Source organism: Balaenoptera ricei, chromosome 3 (genome assembly GCF_028023285.1).
Source record: "Balaenoptera ricei isolate mBalRic1 chromosome 3, mBalRic1.hap2, whole genome shotgun sequence".
NCBI classification, from domain to species: domain Eukaryota; kingdom Metazoa; phylum Chordata; class Mammalia; order Artiodactyla; family Balaenopteridae; genus Balaenoptera; species Balaenoptera ricei.
Window position 1 is genome coordinate 148,949,408 of NC_082641.1, and position 18,835 is coordinate 148,968,242.

General features: G+C 42.7%; 1 protein-coding gene across 1 annotated transcript in view; it reads left to right on the forward strand.

Annotated features, from left to right (window-relative positions):
* The window catches only part of DOCK2 (dedicator of cytokinesis 2), a 385,217-nt gene that overhangs the window by 144,190 nt on the left and 222,192 nt on the right, over nt 1-18,835 (forward strand). The window contains exon 25 of the mRNA XM_059917659.1: nt 4,671-4,766. Coding sequence (XP_059773642.1) covers nt 4,671-4,766 — 96 coding nt within the window. The remainder of the gene's footprint in view (nt 1-4,670; nt 4,767-18,835) is intronic.

Sequence of the window (18,835 nt, forward strand, 5' to 3'; positions counted from 1 at the left end):
CTAAAAATAGAATTACCATATGACCCAGCAATCCCACTACTGGGCATATATCCTGAGAAAATCATAATTCAAAGAGACACATGCACCCCAATGTTCATTGCAGCTCTATTTACAATAGCCAGGTCATGGAAGCAACCTAAATGCCCATCGACAGACGAATGGATAAAGAAGGTGTGGTACATAGGTACAATGCAACATTACTTAGCCATAAAAAGGAACGAAATTGGGTCATTTGTAGAGACGTGGATGAATCTAGAGACTGTCATATAGAGTGAAGTAAGTCAGAAAGAGAAAAACAAATATCGCATATTAACGCATATATGTGGAACCGAGAAAAATGGTACAGATGAACCGGTTTGCAGGGCAGAAATTAAGACACAGATGTAGAGAACAAACATATGGACGCCAAGTGGGGAAAGTGACGGGGGCGGTGGTGGTGTGATGAATTGGGAGATTGGGATTGACATATATACACTGATGTGTATAAAATGGATGACTAATAAGAACCTGCTGTATAAAAAAATAAATAAAATAAAATTCAAAAGTTCAAAAATATAAAATAAAATAGTAGGCTCAAAAAAATAATAAAATAAAAACCATGCATCCTCGTTTTGCTTTATTTCCAAGTTTTGGATCTTTTTCCTAAACACTTGCCATAAATATAACTTTAAAAATAAACACAATAAAAATGAAACAATTTTATTAAGTTCTAACTAGATGCTGTTGCGTACTGTCTGCTGTAACCTGAGGACTTTCCTCTTTGTTAAAAAAGGAGTCTTGGGCTTCCCTGGTGGCGCAGTGGTTGAGAATCTGCCTGCCAATGCAGGGGACACGGGTTCGAGCCCTGGTCGGGGAAGATCCCACATGCCGCAGAGCAACTGGGCCCGTGAGCCACAGTTGCTGAGCCTGCGCGTCTGGAGCCTGTGCTCCGCAACAAGAGAGGCCGCGATAATGAGAGGCCTGCGCACCGTGATGAAGAGTGGCCCCCACTTGCCGCAACTGGAGAAAGCCCTCGCACAGAAACGAAGACCCAACACGGCCATAAATAAATAAATTAAAAAAAAAAAAAAAAAGGAGTCTTGCATGAACTAAAGGGGTATTAAAAACATATTAGCGCCAAAGAGAGATTTTTTTCTACTTGGTGTTATTAAAAGGGTTAAAGAAAAAACTGAAAGAAGGGGGTACCTTTCACATAATTTGATTCAAAGTTAGGAAATGCTGTGTCTGTGTATTATTACTTTAAATCGTCTCATATATGGTATGCTATGTTACAATTCTGGAAATACTGTTGGAAAACAGTAGTTTTGAATCTCATCCTACAAAGTCCTTGGGCTGGCTTCAGGCCTAGGGTGAGCTAGGAAGACAGGGGTTGCCCCACCCACTTCAAGTTCTCCTTTCACTATGTTATGTAGTAGGTTTATGGATAAGATTTCATTTAAAGAAAGGACTCCAAGTTCCTTCCAGATCTCACAGCCTATGATTATTAAAAGAAAAAAGTCACTACAATTTGCAGCATATTTAGGTTGGATGGATTAATATCTTTGCCAGGGCCATAATAGGAAGACTGACTTTGTCATTTCAATTATAAGCCACTGTTTAGTCGAGCCCAGAAGACACTTTCCTGGAGGTTCCCGCCACTTGCCTGGCAGTGGATCGATTAACGGCGGGTGATTTGTGGCTGCATTTTTACTACTTCGCACAGGTTTATCATCTTGAAAGTTTTCCATTTGCATATATGCTATACATTCTTTGGACGACATTTCGATATTATCCAGAGTTTAGATTATGCATTGCCTTGTCCTGCACTCTCTGCTGCGTGATGGGAATCTGCAAGCCTGGCCGGAATGCTGCTGCAGACCTAGGGGAACGTGAGTTGCAGCCACCACTTACTGAAGGCTTACTACGCGCCAACCCTTAGTATCGAGGGCTTTCCCTGCAGTACTTTATTTATTCCTCAAACCGGTACTTTGAGGTTTCTACTGTTTGCCACATTTTATAAATAAAGAAGCTGAGACTCAGAGAGGAAAGGTAATTTGCTCAAGGTCACCCAGCTCAAATAAGCAGAATTGAGATTCAAACTCAAATCTGTCTGATCCCAGAACACTCTGCTACACAGCCTCCCTTATTGGGAGCTTTCAGAGTGAAATGAATTGAATTTGTCAGTTTTCGACTTTTAAATACCAAACTTCCCAAGCAGTCTAATTGCTACTCTTTGGACTAAGAAGAAATGACTATTTAAAAGAAGCAGCGGGCAGGAGGGCAAGAGAAAAGGGTTTTATTATCTCTATTGGTAAAGGAAGAGATGTAATCCTGAAAAAAAAAATAACATGAAATGGAAACTATCATATAAATTTGCAGTGGGCTTAGGTTGATGAAATTGCAAAGGAATGAAGAGAAGATAAAGGAGTAATAAAAAAAAGCACTGAAGATTTTCTAAAAGGGAAATAAAAGATCAGAAGTTACTGAAGGCAGTTGGAAGTTGGCTGAATTGAAGGCAGGGTACCTGTCTATCTTGACATATGGAAAGAGGCTAATGAGGTTCCAAAGTAACAACCAGAGATCTGTGTTCATGTTCCAGTCAGCCTGGGTGGGGTTTAGGTGAGGAGCAGGCTCTGGACCACACTTCTGGGTTTGAATTCTTTTCCCTGACTTTCTGGCTGTGTGACCCTGGACAGATTACTTAACCTCTCTGGCTTCAGTTTCCTCATCCAAACAATGGTGATCATAACAGCATCAATCTTGTTGTGAGAGGAAGTAAAATGTTTAGTGAGGTGCCAGGCGTTTAGTAAGAACTCACAGAAAGTTAGCTATTGTTGTTATTACCGTAAGCATCACGCTCATATAATGCAAGAAATAAGAGATTGTAAGTCAGTAAAAAGGCTTGAAGAAACAAACGGGATGGAAGTCAGGAGAGAAGTTCACCTGCAGCCAAGAAGTAAAGGGCGATTTTCTCTTGCCCGCTACTGAGCATCAGGAGGAAATGCCAGATGTGGGGAAAGGCTGGATGGTGGAGGGTGAGCTCAAACCTAGCAAGAGATTGAGGTCTGGATGGATTTAATGGAGTATGAGAAATTGTTTCTGTAAAATATATGCTCTGATGGAAGCTCTGGTGGCAAAGGTTCTTCTGGTGAGCTCCACAGGGCTGGGGAATCGGAGATTAGCCAACATACAGAAGAAGTGAGTCTGGGGCAGAGAGAGAAAGCAAGCTCTGGGTTATTCGTCTTTGGGTGCCAGTAGTCACGGAAAGCACACTGGGAGGGGAGGGAATTTTTTAATAAGCACATCTTCTTTTGTTATCTCATTCTCCCTCCCCCAACTATGAATCTATTTTCCATTCATTCGTTACATCAAGAGACAAACCACAGTTAAGTTGAATGCAGCAAAGATTAATAAGGTACTTATAAATGAGTGAGTGGTCATCTGCTTTTTCAGCCACCATTTATTTATCACTTTCTTGATGTCAGGGTCTGGTTAGGTGCTGGAGTCACAGGATGTTCCCAGATAACAAGCCTTCATTTCTAGAGCTTTACTGTGTTGTGTCATGGTTCTCAGCCATCAGAATAGCGTACATAAAATTCAGAAATCACAGATGTCCAGGATCTATCTCAGACCTACAGATTCTCCTGCAGTGGAATTAGGCGAGTGTATTTTTCCACCATGGCATGTGTCACTTTTATGTTCACGTCAACCTTGAAAGACTGGAGAGAGAACCTTCCAGTTTATAGATAAGGAAGTTGAAGCTCAGAAAGGTTAGGATGATAAGTGAGGTCACATAGCTGGCAAGGGCAGAGCTGGAACTCAGACACAGAGCTACTGAATTTATAATCCCAAGGCCCTTCCTCTTGGCCATGACCACTCTCCCAGGTATGCATCAATGAAAATCTGTGCCTTAAGTCTATGCCGGTAAAAGGATCTGAGGGTGTAGGTAAACATGCATGAAACCCTTGCCTACCCCCAAAAATGCTCAAAAAGCATCGGTAAGTCCTACCCAAGGTTCAGGGACTTGTATTTAAAGTGGACAGAACCCTATAAATGTTACAACCTGGCTCATTGTGGATTTCCTCCAATGTGGATAATGCAGTGTCCACTGCACAAAGCTCTCCCATATTACAGTTACCATCACGTAACCCCAGTCCCGGGCTCCAGAAAGACTGCCTCCTTGTATTTGTCTCTGCAGCCTAGGGATGACAGTGGCCGCCTGCTGTTGCTAATCCCTAAGTTACCTTCTTTGGTGTCTCAGCTTTTTCATCACCTGTATAGACAATTTCCTGCATCAAATCCCCTCCTTATTCCAGGTTAGATCCTGTTACACAGATGAAGAAACCAAGGTTCAGAGAAGTTAGGTAACTCAGCCAATATAATACAATAATTCTTGACAGAGTTACTATTCTGAACCGTAAGTTTCTGATTCCAGAGCTTAAGCTCTTAAACACTGACTTACATTTAAGGTGGTTAGTGAAGTTCCTGGTGCCCAAAGCCAGGTGGTGATGGCGATGGAGATATGATGACGACAGTGATTACGATGATGATGGTGCTGATGTGGATGCTGACGGTAGTGGTGGTGGTGATCTTGGTGATCACCATGTTTGACAACTGTTGTATGTCCTGTGGGATAGATGTGCAGATACAGTGTCCTGGTTGTCACACAGATGTCTCTGATTGTGTTACAGGCCTTCACCTACCACCACATCCAAGAAATCATGGTCCAGCTTCTTCGCACGGTGAACCGGACAGTCATCACGATGGGGCGGGATCACGTTCTGATTGTGAGTAGATCTTTTCCTCTTGTCAAGCATTTCAAACTGGGGTCAAGGAATGAATTTTCTGGAACACCAGGTCTCGTCAAACACTCAGCACCAATCGTTGCTTTGTTTTGGACTATATGGGTCAGATTTTTCCTGCGTGGGTTGGGAGAACATGAGAGTTAACTCAAGTTGCTGAAATAAAATTAGACTTAGAACTTGTCTACCAGGATGAGTGTACCAGATGAGTTGCGCCTCTCTGAGCCTCAACTTCCTCATCTATGAATGGTGGAAGGTTCTCTCACCAGAGAGAAGCCTTTTGTAAGTAAGGCATGTCCAACCATGTCACTCCTTTGCTTAAACTCACTGGTGGTTTTCCATCTCTGCTTGGCTTCTCTCTCCCTCAGGTCTGAGGGCTTGTGCCCTCCTGTTAATCAGATCTTGGCTTAGGTGCCATCTAATCAGAGAGGCTTCCCTGCCCTGACTGCCCTGTCTATAATACCGCACACCCCTCCATCCTCTTTCAATTTCTATGCCCTTCTCCTTCATGTTTCTTAGTACTTATCACCAAATGAGTGAGATATATATCTATATCTATCTGTATAGCTATATAATTTATATAGCTATACAGATAGATACAGATATAGATATCTATAGATTATATAGATATATAGATAGATATAGATATATATTCCTTTATTTATTTGTTTATTGGCTGGCTCTCCTTGTAAGAATATGAGCTCCAGACTGAAAGGATTTTTGTCTATTTTGTTTGTTTGTATCTCTGGACCCTACAGCAGTACCTGGCATATAGTAAGTACTTGATAAATACTTGTTGAACGAATGAATGAAAGAATGAGTGACTGAATGAGTGAAGGAAAGAATGAAGTGTACCAGGCAGGGACTCTAAAGTTTAATGAAGACAAGCACTACTCAACTTTGATTGACCGACACCATGTGGGATTAGCCATACAGATGCTAGAACTCCCAACTTCTCGAGAGAAGCTAAAAATCCCCATACTTTATGTGAAATTTCCTGATGTTTAAGTGTTGGCAGCTAACTAAAAAATATTTATAAACATTTTATGATCCTCAAACAGCTGGGTTCAGCTCTCGGAAAGCCAGTTTGGGATGTCTGCTTTAAACTGGTACAGTATGAGCTGGTTTGGGGATGTTGATGTCAATAACTATAGTCCTGCTTCATGGTTACAGAACTTAACATGCTGAGTGTTTATTCTAACAGTAGCTTGGCAAGGATTTGATCTCTAGAAGCAGCCAGGTGTAACCATCTTCTTTATACCCATTTGGTTCTGTCTCCTCATGTCAGTGTATGGTTCCTTACTGTATATTATGTACATTTAAAGGAGTGGTGACGTCCTCAGAGGGCACCAGCAGTGCTGGGTACTCCTGCCTGACTGATGCAGAGAGCCATGTAAATCATTCTCTGTTGTTTGTCTTACTGTCCTTCCACCTTAAAAGCATCACCATTTCTTATTCAGTTATAATCTTCCGTATCTGCAGTTCCCATAATGCACCTTAAATAAACACTTTATGACCTCCCTAATGTTTATTCCTTCTCTTTGGAGCCAGACCTAAAGATGGTCATCCATCCATTTGGCTCATTCCATCTATAGCAGGCTCTTCACGCTCTGTCTCTCCTTCAGAGCAGTGATTCTTTAAAACAGTGCCTGGATCATAGAAAGCGCCAAATAACTGGTGTCTATTATTATTATCTTCCTTTCTCTCTGGTACAGTGTGTCTCTTTGTCCCTTTGCGTTATCGACATAGTGAGGTGAGCATAGTTTGGCCCTCTTTCGCACTGAGACTTTTATCTGATGCTCTGTCCTGGTTGCTGGCCCTTCCACTGCACACTGCTCACTGCTGGCCTGTTCATCTTTGCCAGGAAACTCCCCTACTCCAGAATGTTCAGCGGCTCCCCACTGTCTACCAAATTAAGGCGTAAATGCACTAGTCTGGCCATTCGTAGCTTCTGTGATCTGGCCATAACCAAAATTTATAGCCTTTTCATCTACTTTTCTCCAAATATCCAGCCAAAATGGATGTCTGCAGATTGCCTAAACATGCCTGGCACTTTTTCACTTTCATGCTGCTTTCTTTGTCTGGAATTCCTTTATGTGCCATCTTAATCTGTTGAAATCCTATCTAGTCTTCAAGGTCCAGCACAAATACACTCCCTTTTAAAGCTCTCCGAATTTCACCGACCAGTTGAGGTCTCCCCATCTCTTCTAAATCACACGGCTGTCTCATCTTCTTTTTTTTTTTTTTTTAACAGTTTCATTGAGATATAATTTAAATACTTTAAAATTTAACCATAATAAGCATTCAGTTCGATGAGTTTTTATGATGTATACAGTGTGCAACCATAGCCAAGATTCAATTTAGAGCACTTTTTTCACCTCCAGAAGTTCTGTCTGCAGTCCCTCTCCGTCCCACTCCTACCCCTCCAGCCCCACCCCAGCTAGGTCAGCAGCCACTAATCTACTTTCTGTCTCTATAGATTTGCCTTTTCTGGAGGTTTCGTGTAAGGGAAATCAGACAATTTGAGGCCCTTTGTAGCTGGCTTTTTTCTGTAGCATAATGTTTTTGAGGTTCATCCATATTTTAGGATGTTTCAGTACTTAATTCCTTTTAATTGCTGAATAGTATTACACTGTATGAATATATCGCATTTTGTTTATTCATTTTCAGTTGGTAGGTACTTGAATTGTTTCCGATTTTTGGCCGTTATGAATAATGCTGCTATGAACATTCACATGCACATTTTGTGTGAACATATTCTAATTTCTCTTGGGTAGAAACGTAGGAGTGGAATTGCTTGGGCCTATGGGAAGTGTATGTCTAACTTTAGAGGAAGCTGCCAAACTGTTTTCCACTGTGTTTGTACCATTTTACTTTCCCACCAACAGTGTATGAGTGTTCTGTGTTTATCTACATCCTCACCAACACTTGGTATTGTCAGTCTTTTGGATTATAACAATTCTAGTGGATTCATAACAATTCTAGTGGCATCTCATTGTGGTTTTAATTTGCATTTCCCTGATGACTAATGATGTTGAGCATCTTTCCATGTGCTCTGCCTCTTTTTTAAGTCATTTTTATCTGTGAACTTGACATATATAGCTTCTCTCTTGTACCATAAGTCTTAGACCTATCTGTAAAATGGGGGTAATAACAGACCTTCCTCATAGAGTTGCTGTGAGAATTAAATGTAATAATACGTGAGAAGCATTTGCACATGTGTTTCTTCTACGTAATATTCATGTGTTTATTCATTCAGTATTTTCTGAGAACCTTTTGTATACTCAGCGCAGAGGCTCAGAAATGAGTTAGACGTGGGTCTGTGCCCACAAGAAAACCATGACCTCCAATGGGATGCCTCTGAAGTACCTCAAACTCACTGTATCCCAAACCCAACGCATCACCAGCCCCCTGGAGCCTACTCCACACTCCCTGCGGTCACGATCTCAGCTTACGGTACTGGGTACTGACATCGTAGAACTGAGGAGCTGCCCTTGACCCCTTCCTCTCACTCGCCCACTGCCGCTTCCAACCACCTGCTAAGTCCTGCTGTTTTCAGCACATCTGACCTCAGTGCCTCCCCACCTGGCTCCCCAGTTTGCTTTCAGAGTCCCTGTACACGATCAGTCATCAGGCTTGCCACACTTAGTCCCTTGCAAGGTGATTTTCTGATTTTTGTGCTCATGCCCCCTACATTCTGTGGACCCCCTTGAGGGCAGGGATCACATTTACTCATTCTTTTATCCTTATCACCCAGAGGGTGCCTGGCTTCCTGTGGTTACTCAATAAATGCTTGTTGAGCGAATGAATGAGTGAAATACTACCTGAAAATGTGGTGCTGTACCATACCTTCATATTTTTGTACATGCTTTTCCCTCAGTTTAGATTGCTTTTCCTTCTTCAAGGAACACTTTTTCTAAATACCGGGAACCCACATCTCAGGGAGTGTGGGAGAAGTGTAAGGAATTGCCTGCTCAGACTTTCCCTGCCCCCTGGGCTGATTCCAGGAGCCTTGCAGACGTTCTCAGTTGCAAGCTGTGTCCTTAGTCTCAATGACTCTTGGGTTTGCTGCTGTAATTACAATGATAAGAGTGCTGAATGGGGAGTACTAGAGGTATGTAACAAGCATGCCTCACTAGGAGCAGGGATGTTCCTGAACTAGAAGGAAGAAACAAACAGGTCTTTCCTAAGATTTGGCTTCATTTTCATAAAATGGGCCTTTCCAGCAATTCTTAGACTAGAACTAGCTCATCTAAATTAAAGAAAATGATGTTGGAAAGTAATTACTCAGAGGTCAGGGGTCCCTGTCTTAGTGCTGAAGGCCCCAATTTCATCTCAAATTGAAATCTGGCAAGGAGGAGAGATCCCCATTCCAACCATCACTTTTAATTTTCCAGATATGATTTTTATTGGTTAGTTTCATTACTCTGGAATATTAAACAGTCAATATTTACGGCAAACACCAGACATGTCTAGTTCTTCTGAAATCCAGAGAAGGCCCGATTGGGTATGTAGGGCTGGTTGTTCTCGTGTCATTATGTGGGATTAAATAGTGACTTTTTTTCTTATTTGTAGGAGTAGAAATGTTGTGATAAAATATATTAAAATTACAGGTACCATAGGGCTAGGATGGATTGATTCTTGTGCATAGCACATTGTAATTATCATTTGCTGGAAATAGCCATTCCTGATTTTTTCTGTAGATCGTCTGCCTGAACAATGAAGTGTCGGTGGTGACAAATGAGCAGAAGGAAAGTTTACAAAAACAAAAAGCAAAAAACTTTTTACATGACTGCTGCCGTCTCTTCCTTTCTTTGCCAGAGTCTAATCTATCAGATAAATGTTTGTTTACTTAAATGACCAAGGATTTTTGACTCTGATGATGAGAAAGGCAACATGGTTTGGTAAAGGACATTTTGGATAAGGGAGAGCTGGCGAAAGTTTCCACACTCTAGACCTTGGTTTCTTCTGTGTAATGAACTGTATCATTTTTGAGATCTTTGTCATGTATGTAAGTTTTCTAATTTGGCCAATGCCCATTCTCTTTCCCTGCCTCCCAAGGTCCTGAGTCAGGGACAGAAAATAGATTTCACTTTATGTGCCAACTCTGGCGGGTTCTCAATGGCTGCCTGTTGCACTGTGTTGAGAAAGATTCCGGGGCTACATCTTGGCTCGGTGGAAAGAAGTGCTGAATTGATTAGTGATGTCTGTCATAAGCATAAGATTGGAAAACAGTGATGTATGCAAGATTCTTGCAAATATTATGTATTGACTGAAGTTATTGGTGTTTTTTTGGCCCAATCCAAACACTCTTGTAAAACCAATATTCCCTTTCACATATTTTTGGTTCCTTTAAGAAGGTAGTGGTGTCCGAGCAGACACGTAATGGAAAAAGCCAGTAATCTGAGAGCTTGCATTTTTACCAGGGAATGGTTTCTATGTGCTACAGTCATATTTTATCAAATGTAAGATGCACCATGATTTTCTGTTCACATTACAAAGAGAATATGCTAGCAATTAAACTGCAACACAGTGGTTTATTATTGCACTGGTTGTACTCTTCAGAGATTGTTAAAAAATAAAAAAGTAAGTTTGACTGAAAATCCCTGTTGTATGATAGAGCTCATCTTTGAGTCCTCACAGGTAAGTGTCATCCTCTCCCGTTGTTCAGGAGAATAGACTGACTGAGCTTCAGAGGATGGAATCATCCTGGCCGAAGTCACACGGCTAGTAGCAAGATGGACTGTGAACCCAGGGACGTCTGATATCAGACCATGTGTACTTTGTGCTGTCCCTTAGGTCTCAGAGTGTGGGGGGAAACGTCCAAGCTTGCTTGCACAGGTGAGGGGGGTTGTCAGGGAACCCCTCCCTGGCCGATGAATCCTGATGCTGTCTGCTCTAGAGAAGGCCATCCCCTGCCTCTGGCCTCCCTGGCGCTGGGGATGGACAGTCCCACAGGGAGAATCAGGGAACCTAAGCACTGCCAGAAGTTCTTGGAAGGGAAACAAACTGGTAATTTTGCTGAAATTGGGATCTAGCTTTTATTTCACGTAGTTAAAATAAGCCTCTGGGTGATACGTTTTGGGCCTAATTACCCCAGTTTTCACAGAGGAGTCTATCGAGTGATTAAATAAAAGTAAATGCAGTTGGCACGAGGCCAGCTCCAGAATTTCAGAGCCATTTATTCAAAAAGGAAAAAAACACGTGGGAATCACCCCACCCTCCATTGCTTCACCTCATAATAGCACTGAAGACTCCAGAAAATGCCTGAGTCATCAGAGAGCCAGGGTTTCAAAGCTCTGACTTCACTTCCCGAATGACAAATAGCCCACCTGCATGACCACTCTCTGTCACTGTGAGCCCAAAGACTCAGGAGGCCTCTGCAGGGGCCACAGCGAGACAGTGACAACCCCACCCACACCCAGCCCCATCCCAGGGAGAGCACGTGTGAGGACGGTCTCGGACACGAGGAGGTGGGGTTCCCAGCCAGAAGTGGTCGGTTGACGTCTGACCTTCACTACGTGACTGAACACCTTGTTCAGAAAACAGTGTTTACACTAAAGCTATCACTTACTGAGCAAATATCCTGCTTTCAGGCAGAAGGCTAAGTACGATATGTGTTTGACATCACTTAACCTGCATCAGGTACTCATATTTTACATATGAGATAACAAGCACAGGAAGGTTATGTAACTTGCCTATAATCACACAGCTTGTTCGTGGAAGAGCTGGAATTTGAACCCAAGCAGTGCCATTGCTAGAGTCCCTGTTTTTAAATAGCATATTATGCACTCCTGCACTATTAATACCTTAAATTACTATTTAGGCATCAAGTATTTTAAAGATAATAATGAGCACCTTAAACCCAGCTATTGCCCTGCCTAGACTGTGTAATCTAACGGGATGACCTGTATAGTAACTTTCAGAAACCTATAAGATGGCGTAGAATTTTGGTGGTTTTATGATGACAGTGATATCTTTAGGATCAAGCTCCTCATTTCTGGTAATTGAACCATAACAACCCATGAAATCTGAAGAACTTTCTGTCTACTTGAATGCTGGTGCTTATGAGATAGCAGGTTTTACAGAAGACGACACAGCTAGAATGGAGACATGGAGATTCTAAAGGGTTCTGGAAGGAGAGGTAGTCTCCTCCTTCCACATCCAGCTCATCTCCGGGTTCTGTTTGTTCTAGATCTAAAGGCCTCCATCCAAGCACTTCTCATTACCATCGATGCCACTAGCCTGTGTCTGGCCATGACCATCTCTCACTGGTGCCCTGCTACATCTTCTGATAAGACACACTGCCTCCACTCTCGTCCCTTTCTAATTCTTCACACTGTGGCCAACACGGTCTTTTAAAGTAGCACTTTCTTGGAGATAAAGCATCAGTGGCCCCACAGTGGTCAAGGATGAAGGCCCAGCTGCTCACCATGGCTTTCAGGGTACCCGGTCTAGAGCTGCATCTTCTCCCAGTGTCCCTTACCTCCCACACTTGTGCCAACTCAAGGGAACTGCTCTGTTGGTCCCAGAATGCCCTTTTTCCCCTCTGCGTCCTCCTGCACACCATTCCGTCTGTCTAGGACATACCACTCCTAACTTTCTTTCCAAGACCTTCCACCTTGCAAACTCCTCTTCCTCCTTCATGTCTTGACCCACATTCCACTCAACCAAGTTGGGACTCCTCTGCTCTCTTCAACCTTGTGTACTCATCATACTGTCATGAGAACATCCTTCCTAGCAACTGCAGAACAATGCCTGTCTTCATCACTCCTGCGTTTCTAAGGACACAGTGGTTCCCTGGCATGCAGGATGATCTCAATGAACACCTGCTGAAGGAATGAAAGATTTCTGCTGTCTATTTTATTTACATACAACCCATCATTCTTTTCCTTAACATGTTAATAAGTGTTACTTGCATTACCCTTATACAGGTGTTACTGTTATTACCCTTGTGATATGATTAAGCTAGGAGAACAAGGGAGGAAAAGAATTGTTATTGAATACCCAGACCAAATGGAAAGGAATGGGGGGAGAATGTATTCATATTCTTCAGAGGATGCATATGTCAATAATAATGTCAGTTAACATTTCCAGAGTGTTTGTTGTGTGGCAGAGATGGTACTTTGGGGATATGGTCACATTTAATCTGTGAGGTTGACGAATATTATGATCCCCTCTCAGAGAGGAAACAGTAGTCAGAAGGCTTAAGCTCCTTGTCCAGCATCACACACCTGGGAAGGAGGAAGCTAGAGTCCATACCCAAATCTACAGAGTTTGAAGCTGACATCTTAAGCATTTCACTGTACATATCTGGGAAATTGTTTTCCTGAGATGAGATTAATTAGAGAAAATTCCTGAGAGAGAGAGAGAGAAGAGTAAATATGTGTGTATGTTTGTGTAGTAGAGGGGGGTCAGGTTAGGAGAGAAAATAAACATTATACAAGAGACCTGAAATTCCAGTTGGTAACCGAAAGATGGCATAATGAGCTTGGGGTAGCTTCGTTGCTGCTTGATATGGTCATGTGGATGGTGCTTATAGCCAGTGAGTGGGGAAGCTTTGCTTTAATGAGGGTTTCGGTAATTGTATATCAAGGAATTCTTGGCCTAAAATATATATGCAAAAAGTGGATTAGTATCTCAACTTCCAAGGAGCCCATAACATATATGGGCAGAAGCCAGTGATCAAGGTAGATTTTGCAGAAGTGGGTCTAGTCCTTGAATGACATGAACAGTTTGACTAGGTAGAGAGGAAGGGTTCAGGGGTTGTAAGAGGGAGCAGCATTTCTTGCCTTATGTCTATCTCCTGGTCGGTGAAACCTCTCATTCCTGAAGATCATCTTTCTTCAGTGACCTCACTGTCCTTTGTCCATTTTTCCATTACGGCATTACCCTGTCATCGTGGAATTTTCTCTTTACCTACCTAGGTTTCACAGTGGACTAAGATCCTTGAGGAAAGGGACCTGGGAGGTTCCTGTCCATCGGCCCAGGGCATGGCGTGTAGCAGGCGCTCGTCCAAGCTACGGGAGTGAGTGGAAAGAACAGAACTAATTGAAAGCACAAATCACTGTTTAGCTTTAAAAGAATTCTGATTTTAAAAAATCAGATGAGAGAAGATTTATTTCATGCTAGGCTTTCCCTTAAGGATCTTTTTTTTTTTTAAATATAAAATTCCCAAATACTTTACTAGCCCTGTGTGGTAGCATTCTTTTAGACAAATCAAAGTTTGAGAGCTGGAGCATAAAAAAGCCAGCTTCATCTCCAGACCTTCCTTTTGTTCCATGATGAGTCACAGAGATGGGAATTATGAGGTTCCTAAATTTTTTAAAATAGCCACTGCATTCTCCCTAGTCCACCGAATCGAGCAGACCTCTGCTACAAGGAAAGAGAGTGCTCCTAGATAATAAACATGCTGCTGCTGTGCCAGTTTCACACGTGGCTCAATAACATGTGCCTTGTGGTTCTTCAGGGGAGGTGAGCTCAGACTCTAGAGAAGCTGGGGCCTCCACTGGCCACCCAGGGGCTGCTGTTGTTAGCACCCAGAGAGGGAGAGACAGAGACGGAGTTTGGGTATCGTACAGTTAGTACTAGGAGATGCGTGACCAGTGCGTCCTATCCTAATGAAATTGCCTCCAAATATCTCAGTGCCTTTTGGCTTCTGTTAGTGGAGCTGGACAGAGCTGACTTTGAACAAGTAACTTTAAGTGTGTCTTAAAGGTTAGACTCCACTGTATCTTCTGTCCTGTTTCCTGGTGCTAGAAGAGATGCCAGTCTTTTCTTGTCCTTGGTGAACTTCGGAAACTTTATTTATTTATTTTTAACATCTTTATTGGAGTATAATTGCTTTACAATGGTGTGTTAGTTTCTGCTGTATAACAAAGTGAACCAGCTATACGTATACATATATCCCCATATCTCCTCCCTCTGGCGTCTGTCTCCCATTTAGGCATTGATGAGCACCCTCACTCCCAGCATTTCTTTCTAAGGGCTGTGGGGGCTGGGGCACAAGGTATGGAGTTTGAAAGGATTTTACTGGCTGGGAACTGGTCCTCTTTTTCTCAAGGGGTGAGGTGACCTTATTCCATAACTAGGAAGTCTCTTTACTTCACAGTTCTGCTCCTCAGTTTCCATGTCTGTAAAATGGGGCTAGTAATGGTTATTACTTGTCAGTTCCACGGTGAGGACTGGGTAAAAACCTATGTGTAAGGCTCGCAGCACGGAGTTTAACACATAGCAGACCCTTGGTAAATAAGAGCCACTATTTTCCCCCTTCAGTGCTACAGTCTTCTCCCTACTTTGACACAAGTGTTATGAGTCAGATTACAAGTTATTTTATGGCGTGACTTGGGATAGCACCTGGGTTTGTGCATTATTATTAAGCTGTTGCTACAGCTGGGCTGTAAATAAAGCCCCCCCCCACCCCCCGAGATGAAACCAACCACCAGATGTCTGCCACAAAGGCTTGAATCCCAGACAGGAAGGAGAAATCCCATCCAGAGGCTCCTTCCCTGGGAATGTGGAGGGACTGGAGCTGCCCACAGAGAAAAAACCCTGTTGGGACAACGGCGAATGAAACAGGCTTCCCTGCAAGTCTCCGTCCCTGTCGTCCGTGCCAGGGCACTGGCCTTCTCAGTGACTCAAGGGAATCAATTCTGTCAAATGATCCTTCAAAATCAGAACCCACTTTTGTAGATTCATGCTACATTCATAAGTGATGCATTTGTGTCGCCATTAAATATTTATGATAATTTTTTAATAACATGAGGATATTCTAGGACTTAAATATGGAGAAGGATTATAGAAATATAACAACAACAATAAGAAAGCAATCATGGGGCCCTGAAGGTCAAAGAGGGGAAGAAATGTGGCCCTGCACCAGAGGCTCTGGATCTCTCAGAGGTCAGACCCAGGGACCTTGTATGGAAGCTAAAATAATGTTGGTATCGTCTGCTTAAAGGACACATGATTTGTACATTTCTGTAGTTTTACTCTTTCTAAAATGATTCAGCTTTCCTTTTATAATCAGGAAAAAAAAAACCCTCAAACACTATTTCTTTAAAAATAGGAATTAATGAGATAGTCAAACTTACTGAAGCATTTTCATGTATATAATTCCACTTCTAACTAGCCTGTGAAGCCAAAAAGGCAGATGGTTTCATTCTGAAGACAGAGGTGGGGGGTGGAGGTGAAGGTACTTGTTCAAAACTGTGCAGAAAATCGGGGGCTGAAGTCAGGACTCCTGGTCTTGTTCTGGTCTGTCTCTCCGCCCTGGATTGTTTTTCCTCTTAATGCGTCCATCTCCATATTTTCTCCCAATTCGTTCAACAAGCACATGAAGCATTTACGGCATCTCAGGCAATGTGATAAACACTTCGAGGGTCCCAGGGATGCAGATTACAATTCCTATCCCCCAGGACTTTGCTTCCTGGTGGAGATGAGTGTGAGGGGTTGACAAAAGAAATGCCAGGATAATATAAGCAGCAGTCTGGTCAAAGCACCATGAGTACTTGGAGGACGATGGAGTGACTAATCCCATGGCAGGAGCAGGGAATGATCAGAAAAAGTTGCAGAGAGGAGTTGACATTTAAATTGCAACTTGATGTCTGGCATAGGAGTGAAGAGCCCAAGCTCTCATGTTTGGCAGACCTTGCAAGAACTCCAGCCTTCACCATCTCATACTTGTGGACTTGGACAAATTACTTATCTCCCTCCAAGCCTCGATTATTCTTCTGGGAAATAGGGGTCATCGTTAGCTACCTTGTGGTAATTTTTTGTGGAAAATATAAGATAATGGAAGCAAAACATTTGATAATAGCCCATTGTAACTTCAAGAAACCGGAGCCTTTATTATCATGATTAGTAGTAATATGGCTACTATTCATTTATTCCCCCAAACGAAAATTATTTCCCATGGTAAATAGGTAATGGAACAGTGTCCCAGGTAGAAGGAACAGCGTGTGCTAAGCCACTGATATGTAATGTACTCTGACGTTTTAGGAGGTGGCAAGGAGATGGTACAGGGGAAAGTGGAGTGGTAGGAAGTTAGGCTGCACGTACTAGGTTGGAGTTGGATTGCAAGGAACCTTGTTGCTATGGGAGGAATTTTATGCCCTGGATGGTGGTGGGCACAGTTAGAAAAGCTTGGAATGGCATGGCCAGATATACATCTTAGAGCGATCCCCAGGTAGCTGCGAGGAAGCTGGATCCAAGGGAGCTGGAAAACTGTAAGGAAAGTAGACTCTGAAGGCCAGTGCAGTGGTCCACACGGAACAGACAAGGGCTCATAATGTTGAAGTCTTTAGCTTAATTAAACAAAGACTTCCTGGACTTAAGACTTTACAAGGGGAGGAAAGAAGTTCCTACTCTCATGACATGTTACGTAGAGTTGGGAAACAGGGAGAAAACTACAAACAGCTATAATTCAAGACAGATAATCATCATAAGAGAATAACAAGGACAGCATTAAGAGGGTCAAAAGGAGGGGGGGGCATGCTATCAGGGGGGTGAATCAGCGAAGGACATGTGCTTGTTGTCAGAATCCCTCTCCCCCACCCCTCACTGGACTGTACTAAGCTCTCTGAGGCAAGGGCTGCATCTGTAGTTTTCTTGCCTGGTACAGAGAAGGGAATTTATAACTGTTTATTGGGAAAAAAGTGGTTATGGGCTGAGGTTCATGTGAAAAGTTTCCTTGGAGCTGGTTGTTGTGTAGTAGTGGAGAAGAGTGAGGGATCAGTTCCAGGAATTACGATCAGGTCCGGGGTCTGAGTTTGCAAATGCTAATGCTCTGCATGGCTTTGATTTTGCTCTCTTTGATCCCTAATTACAGAAAGCATATTGTTTTTACCTTGAAACACACAAGCAAAAAAAAAAAAACAATGACAAAAACACATGACTTCTCTCGTCCATCACGCATATGGGAGCTCTGCACGTGGGATTGGGTTCAGTGGGACTTGGTGTGCTCGGGGGAAGAGCTATGTGAACCACTCTTGATTTCAGCAGTTAAAATGACTCAGCCCGTTTGGCTCAGGAGGAAGAAGGCTGTTCTATCAGCGTAACTAGGGTATCACAACATTGCGTGTGTTACCTGGGGAATCAATCCCAAGCACGGATGAGAGGTCACTGTGTTTGGCTGAAGATTTAAGAAATATATATTGAGGTTTTGCCAGGTGAAAAAATTATGGGTTTCATTAGAGTGAAATTTAATATACCATAGTTAGTTATGGATTCTGAGAATTCGTGAAAACCATTCATGATAATAAAACTTTTATTTGAGGCTTCCCTGATGGCGCAGTGGTTAGGAATTCACCTGCCAATGCAGGGGACACGGGTTCGAGCCCTGGTCTGGGAAGATCCCACATGCTGCGGAGCAAGTTAAGTCCGTGCGCCGCAACTACTGAGCCTGCGCTCTAGAGCCTGCGAGCCACAACTACTGAGCCCGTGTGCCTAGAGCCCGTGCTCTGCAGCAAGAGAAGCCACCGCAATAAGAAGCCCACTTGCTGCAGCTAGAGAAAGCCCGCGCGCAGCAGCAAAGACCCAGTGCAGCCAAAAAATTAAAATAAATAAATAAATAAAGCTTTTATTTGCTTTGAAGGAAATAATCCTTTGGTGTGATGCTTATTGTCTTTTCATTTTAGTTGTGGTTTAAGCCAAGACAAAATGCTCTGTCCCAAATGCTTCTTTAGTTAGACCCTGTCTCCTTTAAATTGCATTTTGTCTGAAATGGACTAGGTCACATGTAATAAATTCTGGCATTTTAATGGAAACATTACAGCAAAAATAGTTAACAATCTGCTTTAATTTCAAAATAATATTCTCTTTCATACGGTAAGGCAGTATCTTGGTAAAATGTGCAAAATGCATTGGGATTTAATTAAGTTCCAAAACAAGGTTAAACAATTTGTTCCGAAACAAGGTTAAGCTGGGCTGTCAATATTCAAGGTAAATGGTGGGGGAGGATGGTAGTGGCTTGATGTTCCTGAGTCCTGAATGCCGTGTGGACCACAGTGGAATTAGGAGAACTGGCCACGTTAGCTGCTGAAGGCCCCAATCTGTGG